This window comes from Dermacentor andersoni, chromosome 3 (assembly GCF_023375885.2).
Source record: "Dermacentor andersoni chromosome 3, qqDerAnde1_hic_scaffold, whole genome shotgun sequence".
NCBI lineage: Eukaryota > Metazoa > Arthropoda > Arachnida > Ixodida > Ixodidae > Dermacentor > Dermacentor andersoni.
The window spans coordinates 35,043,257-35,056,128 of NC_092816.1; the positions used below are offsets into that span (position 1 = coordinate 35,043,257).

Below are 12,872 nucleotides of genomic sequence, written 5' to 3' on the forward strand. Positions count from 1 at the left end.
GAGTAACGACTCCCTTCAATTACAAAAGCGACAAGCAAAAACTTCTGACAGCACAGCGTATAAAGAGCATTCATGTTAAGCTGCTAAAGCAACCCCAATAAATTGTTTCAGAATGAAACTATTATACTTTGAGCAAGAAAGAGAAAAATGTTTAGATACTAACAGACATTTCATCTAAATGAAACAAGGTTGGTTGGAGTTACGAAATTTCCAAGCAAGCATTTTTGTGGATATGTGTTTACTGCGAAGTATTTTCAGATACAAATGGAAAGTATTGTAGCGGATAAAATAATTGGGGTAGTATCTTGTATCTGTATTTCAAATACTTTTTGCCTGAGTATCTTGTATCGTTATCATGATACAATTGCAATGTATCTTTGCCCAGCCCTAGTCTGAGACGCCTGCAAGGGCTATAAGGACAACAGACAAGAAAACAAGGAAAGAAATTAAAAAATCACCACAGACAATGAACAATTTCCAGTAGTGTAAGCAAAAGCTCTACCTAAAGAGCCCCCACAAGAATATATATTTGGTATTTATCGAACCAATATTGATTAGGTTCACTTCATTTCAAGGAGAAAGTTATGATCTACTGAATGTTTAGAGCAGATTTTTGACCAAGGTCATCAATTTATTTACATATTCAACTGAACAAAAAGGCTGTCAATTCTTTAATGCAAACATTGTCAGAAATTGAGGAGGGGGGGAGGAAACGAAGCATAATGTTTACAAGTGTGTAACAGCAATATAAAATATCACAATTCTGTAAACTGCATTTATTAGAGCATCTTTAGGGGGCAAAGTTGATATATTATATACTTCTTTGAAACAGCAGATCTTCTTCAGTATGTATTCAGGCAAAATGGTACAAATCTTAGACTCATGGCAGTCACGCACATTTGATTCTTATTTGAGTTAGCAAATAAGCTAGTGTAAAAAGGGCAGTGTCATTGGAAAAATCATAATTTCCAACTTTAATGTAACTGTTTTCATTGTAAAGATATTACATAGAAATGATCAATAGGGAGTGCGCAAGAAACGCCTATGCCTGGGGCCAATGTTTCGACAGCAGGACTTGGTTATTCGGGGCAACAACTTGATGTTGTGAACAACTCCCCTTGCCCCACTGTTGATCGATTGATGTAGTCATTATCCTGCGAGTCCTTTGTCTCGCTTACACAGAGGCAAGGAACACGTGACCATGCAAATGGAACACATAAATGTTGCACTCCAATCACATATGCTCACATACAACTTGTGTCTGCATACAGTAGTTTGTGCATGCCGAAAGACAAACAGCAACCAATTTGCTTCCTTCATCGCTGTTTCCCCTGCTCCTTTATTAATTACACTCCACTCAGCCATGGATCCACCTCGCCTTTCATACTTTGAAAACATTTTGTGCGCTTTGCATTCTTGTAGAAATATGTGCTGCGTTCAAGAAAAATGTCACAGAAAGAAAACAATAACCAAATGTGTGAGTGAGAATGAGAAGGTTCAGGGAAATAAAGAGAGTAAGAATGACCGATTGAGAGCAGGAAGAGACGACTCACCACTTTCCCATGTAAAAACTCCCACATGCTGCTTTTGTGTGAAAGTACGAGAGAGAAAGAGAAAGCCTGTCAGCATACTATGTGAGCTTAGGAATAAAACAGAGGGAAGGATAATGACAGAACTGTTGTTGCATGCACACTGGTGGTACCTAAAATGATTTAATCATGCTATGTATAGATGCATAAGCAAAGTGTAGCGAGTAGTGCATTATCTTCAAGGCTGATTCCGATTCGGACAGCAATTTTTGCACTTAGTGGCCATAGCTGCAGCATCAACACTTTGTTTGAATGCATTCAAGTGTGTTGGTTAAAGGGCAGAGTAAGCGTGACAGCGGCTTAGGCACATAATTAATTAAGAAGGGGGGGGGGAGGAGTAGTGATTAGGATCAACCCATGCCTCATCACTGCATATGCCACTGTTTAGGGGATTGATTAGTGTCCACCCCTACTGTCCTCGGACAAAACAGTGTTCCATATGCATGTATACACACATTGTACAAAGTGTAATGCTCTTCAGCAGTAAATATATGAGGCAAGAGCAGAGGCTCAGAAAATATTGAGATTAAAAATCAGCCAAAGGGGTGATTAATATTCAAAAATTATACAGATAAGTGAGAGAATGCTGGAGAATAGGTGAATGGCAATAAAATGTATAGTGTTAGAAAGAAATGGGAATGTGTATCCCAAGGATGTCCCTCTGTGGCGATGTGACACCTGTTGGCTCCTTGATACAAAAGGAGGCCTTTGTATGTATCTATCCAGAAACAAAATTATGGATGTGACACTTTGGAGCAGCAATATAAAGCCAAGATGTTAATATTCTGAATTGCTTGCAGCACCAGTTTCAAATCTATTAAATGACAAGTAAACCATCAAGGCACTGCAACTAGTTAGAGTCTGGTTGTCTACAGAGCACATCTGGCTGACATGAAATCTGCAATGACAGATGTCACTAACCGACAGGTCTATAACCCAACGGTATAACTATTTTATTGCCCAATTTTCATTTCTGACTACTTAACACTTTCAGAGCAATAAACAACCTGCATATCCTTAGAATTGTACGATAAACCAGTTCAACTTGCCAGCTATTTCTGCCTTGGCAGCTAAGAATAATGCGCAGCATCTCATTCAGGTCCCTCATAATACCCTCACTTTTGAAGGCGATAGGAAAAGAAAGTGCTCCTCTGAGTAGACTCACTTGTTTTTCGACTGTCTCATGAACTGCTGAATCTTCCTAGCGGCCTGGTGCTGACGCCGCTGGGAATATGTTCGCCTGCAATGGAAACTTGATACTTAAGGACTCAAAACACACTCTTCTCAGCTGTGAGTACAAACTGTATTTGCATAAGCACAATGCAAATTTTACCCCTGCAATTTTCAGCTTAAAGCTGTTTGAAACCTTGACACAAATATTTTAACTATGTTTTACCATGTTCTATGTTTTACTTAGCCACGTTTTATGTTTTATGTTTTACTTAGCTACGTTTAATGTAAAGAAGAAAGCCAGCACTGGATGCGCGGTACTTCACGAGTGGACTTGCCTACTGACCAGGAATGTAGTCATGCAACAACATTGTTAGGTTCCAACAGTAGGGCAAGGCATACAGTTTTTTAGAAAGATTATTTTGCTCATAAACAAACAATACAAAACTCACAGTTAGCTGCATCAGATATATCCCCATGTAAGTGTGATAACTTTACTCCCCTTTCAATGATAACCAGATGAATTCACAATCAGGTTCTTTAAAAAAATGCAGCCTTTTAGAATGCAGAAATATAGATGTGTGTTAGGTTTTCATTCACATTTTAGGAAGATTGTACTCGTTAAAAACATTTAGGAAAAAATGATGCTTTGCACATGTTGACCAATTTTGCATTAAGCAACGATGGGTTGAGCACTGACCAACCCAGCAATGAGAGATTTCTGGGTTGCTCTTCTAGTTTCCAACATTGAAGATTGTACTGAACGCCTCTGTCTGGGTGACCTGTAAATCTGACCAGCTGCAATGACATATAATTGCAGAAATATACATCAGGTTATGATTTCTTTTCATGAAGAAAGTGCAAACGCTAATAAGCCCAAAGATCATGGGAAGTGAATGTCCAAACGTGGCAAGCCTAAGCCTGCTTACAAAGTGGTCACCTTCCAACTTTTTTCAAGGCACCGCAATCACTTTCAGCTGTGCAAAGGAATCCCCAACATATTTGTGATTGAAGACTATGGCTTAAGGCTATCAACCATGCCTAATTTCCGGTATGTGAAGTTACTTTATGTGCTAGATAATGTGAAAGTTGTAAGAGCAGAAGCTTGTAAGAGACAGAGAAAGACCTGAAAGCCGAGGCGGTGGGAGTTCCCTCCCGGCTGGAGAGGGACGATGGCCGCCTGTCGTCCGAGTAACCCCTGTGGAAAAAGCCTTGTCCAGGGCTGCCTGTGGCTGCCTCCCCGTCGGGGCTCTTCTTGAACCTCTTGTGCTGCTCACACCAACCGTGGAAGCTCTCAACGGCTGCCTTGGTCATCTGCTTGTAGTACATGTACTGTGCGAAACAAGCAGAGAATGACAACAAGATGTGGGTCAGCATTGCGAGTGTGTGCTTTACACAGCTTTCTTGCATAAGAAAAGCAAAAGTTAGGGATCAAGAACATGCATAAAATTGAAGTTAAAGAGACGAAATCAGAATGTACAGATCTCACTGTCAGAACAACAATGAGACCAATATTGAAAGGTAGAAAATAAAACAGTTTGGCCATGTAACCAAGAGGACAATAACAGCAGCAACAAGAAGGCAGAAGAAATCGGCGATGGAGACAAGAGGAAGGTGGAAAAGACAGCAGTGAAGATGATTTCAAAGAAGCTTGTGAAGGAATAGGTGAACGACAAAAGACATGAAAAATACAAAGATCTAGTAACTAAACACAGTGCTCCCACGTAAAAAACAGTACTGTTAACTGGTAAAGCAGCCAAGTTGGTACACTCAGTCATCATATTCTAGAATGTTCCTCTACTCCACCTTGTCTCAGGAAAGTGTATGGCACCCAGTGTTGCCCTTCAACTGAAGTGGTCACTGCACTTCACTTATGTTACATGGTGATTCTCATGTGAAAATGTTGTGTCTACCCAAACACACTCGATTTAAGGTGTGTAGGTTCAGCTGATCCTCGCCATAGAAATATCCAAGTGGCTTGAATCGGGGCCCGTTTGTGAATGTAGAGCTATAGTGGCATGCAAAAAAAGCAGGACACAAGATATTTCAGAGAAGCGCCTACCTGCTTGTACCTCCGGTAATAGCTCTGAATGAGCACAGCAGCAGCCCTCTCTTTCTCTTGCTCTTCCTGGCGCTTGCGACCCTTGTAGGAGCGATACGCCTTCTGGATGATCTTGGCTGCCTCGTACAATTCCCGTTGCTCCTTGTCTGTTGAAAACAGAAGTTTGCAACTGAAAGGCCCACCCTAACTGTAACACCACCAGACAAGAAGTCGCAGTGCACTATTGTGTACAAATGAAAACTTGAGTGAGTTAGAGTTGTATGCAACACATTATTTTTACTTTTGCTTTCGTTTTTCCATGTGACATTAGCATAATTTCAGCTTGCATGCTTAGTTTGGAGCTGGCCTACACCATACTTGGTAACTGAATATCTTTCAGTGCAAAAAATCACTCTTGAGTTTCATTAAACGTCAGAGATGGCCTACTTTATACATTTATGCTTCACATGTACGTGATACAGTGTCATATAAGACTATATTCAAATACTTATCCTATCACTTACGCTGCTGACAGAGAAAAGCAGAATAGTCAAATGTGAAGCTTTGTGAAGCTCAAAGTAATAAATAACTACTTGAAACAGCGCACAATAAATCGACAGGGACTGACAAGAGTAATGACACCACAAACACCACAAAGCTCTGTAGTGTCGTTACTCTGTCAGTCCCTGTCGATCTATTGTGCACTGTGTTCAAGCAGACATGTATAACAAACTATCCCGCCAGTTCGTCATAATGTGAAGCTCAGAGTCATAAACTGGTAGCGGCAGAAGCCAAGAGTCAGAAAGTATCACACGGCATGAGACTACAGATAATAGTATATTCCTTTGTAGTAGACAACTAACTCGCTACTTTTGTGCACCACTCCAACCTTTTTCCTACCTGAAAGGGTAAGATTGGAGAAATCCCTCTCCATGATCTTCCCAGACGCTTTGAAGAACTCGCAGAAATCAGCAGTGGTTGGTGGAGGCGAGGGGGATTCTAAGGTGAAACTTCCGGGACTCTGCAGACATGATGATGACGCTGGGCTCAGGGATGATGACGGAGTTCCTGCTTCACAGTACCTGGACAAAATAAATTTGGGAAACAAATATTTTGGTAGACAACTAACTACTTGAGTCTTCTTATAGAAGTAAGATAGTAGAATGAAGCGAAGTTAATGAGATTGACTGTGCAGCCTTCACTGATAAATTGAATAACTTCATCTTTGATGTGTGTAGCTAAGAATCAGATGTGAAAATAAAAACTGTTAATTTTTGTTAATTTCACCTATTATAATTTGTACTCCCACAACACAAGTTATAATAGGTAAGCTTTGCAATGACCTAAAAATTAGTTTCATAATCCTATGCCGACCCTCTTTACCCTTCAATGTTCCCACTGCTTATTAAAAGCATTAAGGTGTAAGTTAGTGGAATTAGTAAAAATACAGGGCATTTTTCTAGACTACATAGAATAATTACTTTAAAATCGCCAGTGGCAGATAGTACAATAATGCTTGAAAAGGTGGCCATTACTTCTATTAAAAATCAAAATGCTTAGTTGTCTAACTAACAAAATTTCACTAATTAATTTACAGCACATATCGCAATTCATGAATTGTAGACAGTGAATTTGCAAGGCATAATGACGGAACAAATCTGGCTGGTACTGGTTTCAAGATATGTGCCGTCAAACTTGTGCTAAAAATGCACTGTTCCACTTTCTTTAACAGTCTTGTTTTCTGCATGGAAGCACGGAAGTAACTGGATCACTAATGTATTTTGTTGCCTGCATTGGGAATGAATATATCTAAACTGGTGTCATTGTGAGAATTCATTCTAAGTGGTTATGCCTGGCAAACTCACCAACTGGGATTTGTAAATTGCAATATGTACCGTAAAGCAACTACATAATGAAAAAATTTAATAAGCAGCTTTTTCATAATTAGTTGATGATGGATATCTATTTTGCACGTAAGTAATGTCCGTCTGGTCGTTAGTATTGTGCTATCTACCACAGCCAATTAAAAATATTTCTGTACCCACACAACATAGAGGCATCCTAGGGACGTTTAATGGATATCCCTGTATGGATGTTGGGGACACCCTAAGGATAAACGAAAACGATCCTGAAAAAGTCCCAAGTGAAATGCTGAAAGAGGTGCCATGGATGTCCCAGCTGGGACATTATGCAGACATTGAATCCCAGCAAAGGAGTTAGTCTGTATGTTAATAATCACTTCTTTGCTGATGCTACCTGTGGCTTTCCAAGCTTGTTATGTGTCATGCACAGTCGCTGTGGAAGAATGCTTTATTGTAACTGTTGATCTGTAATACAGCAATAACTATAACAAAGGAATAAATTATGACGAGATTCATATTTTCTTTCCAGATATAACAAAATGCAAGTAGAATTCAGCATAACCACAGCTGCCCAATGTTCACCGTGAGTGTTCGCAGCAGTACTGAGGCGACAGAATGCTATGCATCTTTTCAGATACATGCAATATGTAGAATCTGTGTGCAGAAGCACACACTGAGCTTTATGGAAGTTCGGTGGGCACGTCCCTTCTTTAGGACCTTCCACCTGGCATAGGTGGGACATTCAACCTACTAAAGTTTTCAAAGTCAGTGTTATCAGAAAATATGCAAACTATGGTGTATGCATGTGCTTCAGATGTTGTAGCTTTGTGTTACAATTTGAACATAACAGAAAACATCTTTCTCTTTCCCAGAGACTAAAAGAGCAAACATAGGCAGAATATTAATGTGAGAGCCAAAAAAACACCAGAGTGTGACGTCCTCTGGATGACCTAAAGCATTAAGCAACTCTATCTATAGAGCGACTCTATCAGAAGCACACGCACAGCCGTCTGACACTCCGCCTCCTGATGAATTCAACATTCCAATCATGTATGCAGTGGTGCATTTTTCGGACCGAGCCGATTAGGACATCACTTGGAAGTCCACTGGACGTCTCCTCTGGTATGTGGGACATATGGATCTTTTTGGGATGTCCATGGGACTCTGTGTCATCTGGGTATAGTAAAAAAAATGGCCCAGTATATGCTTAATGTGCAAAGTATATGTGTCTCTGGTATTCTACAAAACTGCATTTTTATGCACCACACTTGTATGTGTTCTGATAAATAATGTGCTTACGTTCACAATTCGTGCTTCTCCATTCCATCACTCTACTGTGTCATTACGGAAACAGTCTCCATTTATTATACTATCCTGCATATTTAATACTTAAGTAAAGCACACATAATTTTTCGCTATTTGTCACATTGTAGTGACAGTGAAGGGCGACATGGTGTCAAAACTGTGAGTTACAAATTTAGCTCTTTATTGGGTGAACTTGTGCCAAGCAAAATAAGTAACACTCACAATGATAGTCGAAAACAAAGTCGGGGATCATCGAGAGTCTGGCCTCTAGGTCGAGCGCATCGCCTATTTATGCATGACTTGTAGAAGATTTCAGCCTAATCGCTGGTGCTCGCATGCCCTTGCAGATTGTATAACACTGTACGCATCACAAATGCAATCTGGTTACAGAGGGTTTGATGAAAACAGAGACAACAGATAGAACTAGTGCTGACATTCAAGAAACTTCCGATACAGAAAGGCGCGTCTTGCGCTGATTTATAACTTTCAACATTTGTTAGCCAGTGAAATGCAGTATCTGGATAAAGATAAACAAATAGTATGTGTATCACTGTATATCAATACCATAACCCCAACTAACCTCATTCGTTGCTATTATTACCTGTAGTTGTAGTCGCTAAACTCAAAATTGAAGTCGTCGCTGAGAAGTGGTGGTGGCGGATCATCGACAGGGCACATGGTAGCCGCCAGGCCAGGGCTGTGGGGTCCACCAGCCATGTCAGGTGACGACAGCAGCAGGAACAGGCCCTCAGCCTCCATCGAGTCGTCCTCATCATCGTCGAGTGCACGTGGCGCTGCCTTGATGCGCTCTGGCAGCGCTGCAATTATCTGCTCGGCGAGCGTGAGAACGCGGCTGTCTCCTGGAACATGAGCTGTGGCGTCAGCTGCGGCCGAAGACGAAGTGCCCAGGTCGCAGCCCGTATTGCCGTGGCTCTCTCGCCTCCTGCCCAACGGACTTGTCCCTACAAAAAGTTGAGCAGTATACATCACGGTTTTGATGTTGACCAATGAAGTGTTTAGTGTACTACAGATAAGAGAAAGCAGTGTACGGTCAGTGCTAAGGAACTAAGAAAGCAGTGTACGGTCAGTGCTAGTGTGCCATGCATACCACACTGTATGCATGCTCCGCACTCGAAAACAATTCCATCGTTGCTGCCATGCCAGTAAGAAATGATGAACAGTGGCATGGCACAAATCGTGTTTGGTAAGAGACCAGCAAGCACTGAAGGCAATCACATTCCTACAGCACTCTCATCAAAACAAAGACATAAAAATGAGAGAGAAACAAGGAACATGAAGAAGTCATTAAAATTTTTCGCACATTTTTGTTCTCTAAAAAGGGGAAAGGTTGGTAATGAAAGCCTGGTGCACTGCATTAAAGCATCAAGACTTTGTAACACAAGCATTCTTATGTTGCCCATCCAACACTATTTATTGGCTATCATTAGCATCTGACTGATTTGAGGTGATTCAGGTAAGTGACAGCGAGTTGAGATGGTATGAACAATCTCAGGATACCTAAACCGAAAGCTGGAAGTTAAGGAAAAGGGCTCACCTGAAGATCGGACAGGATTCTGCATTTCTAATTCCTCATCCGAGACTCCAACAACATCGATAAATGGACTTTCACTGCTTCCCTGTGCATCTAAAGAAAGAAGAAGAAAGGACAACAAGAATAAAAACAAAGGGAGGCTTCCTATATGCATTTAATCACTTAAAAGCATTCTAAATGACAAATGCTTGCTCACATACAGTGCAAGCACAGTCATATTAATTTTCAGTTTTCTATCGGGCTGTGGCATGACCAAGGTTGGCATTATACTTGATACGCTGCTACAGCAAACACTTCCAAACTCGTTGCCATTGTTGTGCCAGGCCTTATAATTATTGTAAATTTCTAAAAAATAAAATTTCAAAGAGTTTGGCATAAATAGTAATTTCACAACAGCTTGTGCCTTGCAGTCACCTTAAAACAATATCACTCTTTATGATATATGTACATATATAGTTGTACCAATGAGTTTACTGTGCCACAATGTATATTAATATAGCAAGAATTTGTGTAGATACAACAATTATACAAGGTTAATTATTGGACCCTTGGATATTATGAGCATTTTTGTAAATGGACTGCACTGTATACAGCACACAAGAAATCATTGTGCTCCCATTAAAGCAGAAAACCTAATGAGCTGTTAACGTGGAGATGTAGGCTATTTGGTTCATGCTTTTTTGTTGTGCTGTTACTAATATGTAAGGCAGTGTTGTGTTTTCTTTCCTGTTTGCATGCTTCTCTTAGCTGAGTTTACTTCCCACTTCATTATACAAACATACGCTTAACTAAGTAGAAAACACGTATTACCATTTCCGTGCACTACACTACAGCAATTCTTTGTTGGTAATTTATTAAGAAGACAGACAGTCCCAAGAAGCTGTGTAAGGTATTGTCCACTCCAAAAGGGAACACCTAGCTGATCTCAACAAAACTTATACACCTTCCACTTTACTGAGAGAAACGAAATGACTGACAGGAGGCATTAAGATGACATCTACGCATCTGAACATAGTCTGCCTGCCTCCACATCATAATCGAGCTGTACTTGGTAGCCAAATACAAACTGGCTGTTGAAAGCTCCTTTGAAAGTGGGCTGTACTGCATACAATATATGTTGATTGAAACATACCTGGTTCGAGAACAACACTGCCCAGATCCAGCTTAGAGACGAGCCTTGAGGAGAGCAGCATTGACGAAGGGAGAGACGAGGAGCCTTCACACATGCCACTGTCTATGGAGGAGCGCTTGGAGGATTCAGCTTCAGCAGATGAGCTGCCACTCATGTTGCCGTCGGCTGATGCTCGCTTGGTCAGCCGACTGTGCGTAGATGTTGAAGAGCTTTTTGAGCTCCGCACGTGCTGCTGCTGTAGCAACTGGCAGTGTGTACTGAAAAAAAAAAAACGGTAGGTAGTAAAGCTTTAACACTAGGATGATAAAAGGTATCCTCATGCTTAATTCTTTCTTGCGGCACTAATGTGGCGCATACAGATGGGGACACAAGGACGCACATGAACCTATGGAAGTGGCACTCGTGCTCATGTGCCTTCTTGTGTCTTCGTTTGTATGTGCTACATTAGTCCTCGAAGATGCCATACCAACAGGCCTGCATTGCAACACTAGTGAATTCTGCCATTTCTTCACATTCTTGGACTGTGTCCCTCTGTATTCTATTGTGGATACAAATGCACGAAACAAAGGGTGAAATGAATACAGTGGGCATGAGGTTCACTTCCTGCAACAGCTGCGGAATTTCACTAGATCTTGGTCTGACTGTACCTGCTGGTGGAATCCTGTGAATGCTGCTGTTTGGTGGCTGCTTGCTCCAGCTCTTCAGCAAGGCTGGCATGCCCACTGTCACGAGCAAGTGCGGTGGCTGTTTGGCCATCCGTATTGCAGGCAGCGGCAGCTGAGACATTCCACTGAAGCAACAGCAAGGCCACCTCTCGTTGACCTCGAGCACATGCCCAGTGCTGAAGAGGCGAAAAAAGGCAATGAATAGAAGTGCTTTCAGAAGCACTGTATAAAAGGACATATTCAGCAGTGGGAAGAATTAAGAAAGAGATAATTAGTTGATTGAACTGAGTAACGAAAGCATGCTTGCATAATCAGAGGGGCATTGCACTCTGCAGATTTATAGGGACAACAACAACAAAAAAAAAAAGGAAGCACCTAAGTCGTGCCAGTATGTTACGCTTCTGTAATTGCAAATAGGTCACTTTTGCCAGCAGAGAAGGCCTGGCAGACCACAATATGCAAAATCGAAAGATTGAGGACAGCACCCCTATTCGCAACTTTCACAGCCTATAGGGGGCGCCACTTTAAATCCAACATGGCTGTCCGAGAGATTAAGAACTAGAGCAGTCGGTGCAGTGCTGCGGTCGTCTTGCTCAGTGGCATGTTGTTTCGCGTCGTCATGTTTAAATCTCTCTTCAGTTTACACGCCCGCTGTCGTTAGCCTGCATAGTGGCTCATATTGGGCGAGCAGAACGCTGGATTCGAAGCCTGCATGAAGGCGAGAAAGTCCTAAACACTGGTGATCTTTTGTGTTGCGGCATAAAAGCGTGCACGTCGACGTCCGTGACTGTTGAAAGCCTTTGCATACAAACTTCGAAGCAAACCACACGAGCTAGCTGTGGTTTCAGTTTTGCCGCGACGGTGTTATTAATTGAAGTGAGCGTGCTTTCTATTCGCTATTCTGTTAATTTGACCTCTTTGAACGGGTACCATGAACTTTTATACGGTGTGGTGCTCTCTGCAAGTTGTTACTTAGACCGCTTGAATAAGCCGCCGTGCCGAGAAAAAAGAAACCTTCCTGGTGTCGCGCGACCGAAGTCCTTTACATCGACGGCGTGAAAAGCAGCGTTTTGTATGCTAAAATTTGTCTAGTTATGCCTGCCTGTGTTCACAAAGCTGGATGTTGAACACGAGAAGTAAACAAAAAACCATATCTGACCGCTTTTGCGAGCTAATACGATAACCGTTCACCCTTGTAATTTGGTTATTGCGCTTTGTGCGTGCTGTGCAAGCTACACTCTTGCGGTAGTTTTACATCCTGCGTGAGTCCTACCGCGTCTTGAGCAATACATAGCCGATATTTATGGGTCCGCGGCAATGCTCGCTTCATTCTTCCAGTTATCTTTATAAAATAATATGCACGCAGATCAGCTGAGGGCTCGCGACGCGAACACTGGACAGTAGTTTAACGTTTGTTGGACTAGGATTTGTTACCTTACGAGTGCAGTCATGCGCGCCTGTGCACACGTTACAGCCGCGCATCGAAGTGGCAGACGAGGTACGAATTCCAGGTCCCTCTACGCCTGCGTCACTTTGCTTCGATGCACAAATGAGAA

The 12,872-nt window shown here is 41.7% G+C and overlaps 1 protein-coding gene across 6 annotated transcripts in view; it reads right to left on the reverse strand.

The window, feature by feature from the left end:
- The window catches only part of Camta (Calmodulin-binding transcription activator), a 564,954-nt gene that overhangs the window by 10,058 nt on the left and 542,024 nt on the right, over positions 1–12,872 (reverse strand). For 3 of the 6 annotated variants that reach the window (XM_050167573.3, XM_050167565.3, XM_050167595.3), the window contains 9 exons: positions 11,299–11,492; positions 10,652–10,908; positions 9,523–9,612; positions 8,569–8,929; positions 5,701–5,882; positions 4,822–4,967; positions 3,886–4,091; positions 2,755–2,829; positions 1,554–1,584 (listed from right to left, as the gene is read on the reverse strand). In XM_050167573.3, the coding sequence (XP_050023530.2) occupies positions 1,554–1,584; positions 2,755–2,829; positions 3,886–4,091; positions 4,822–4,967; positions 5,701–5,882; positions 8,569–8,929; positions 9,523–9,612; positions 10,652–10,908; positions 11,299–11,492 (1,542 nt within the window). The remainder of the gene's footprint in view (positions 1–1,553; positions 1,585–2,754; positions 2,830–3,885; positions 4,092–4,821; positions 4,968–5,700; positions 5,883–8,568; positions 8,930–9,522; positions 9,613–10,651; positions 10,909–11,298; positions 11,493–12,872) is intronic. The other 3 variants (XM_050167587.3, XM_050167581.3, XM_055064739.2) reach the window with 2 other exon arrangements.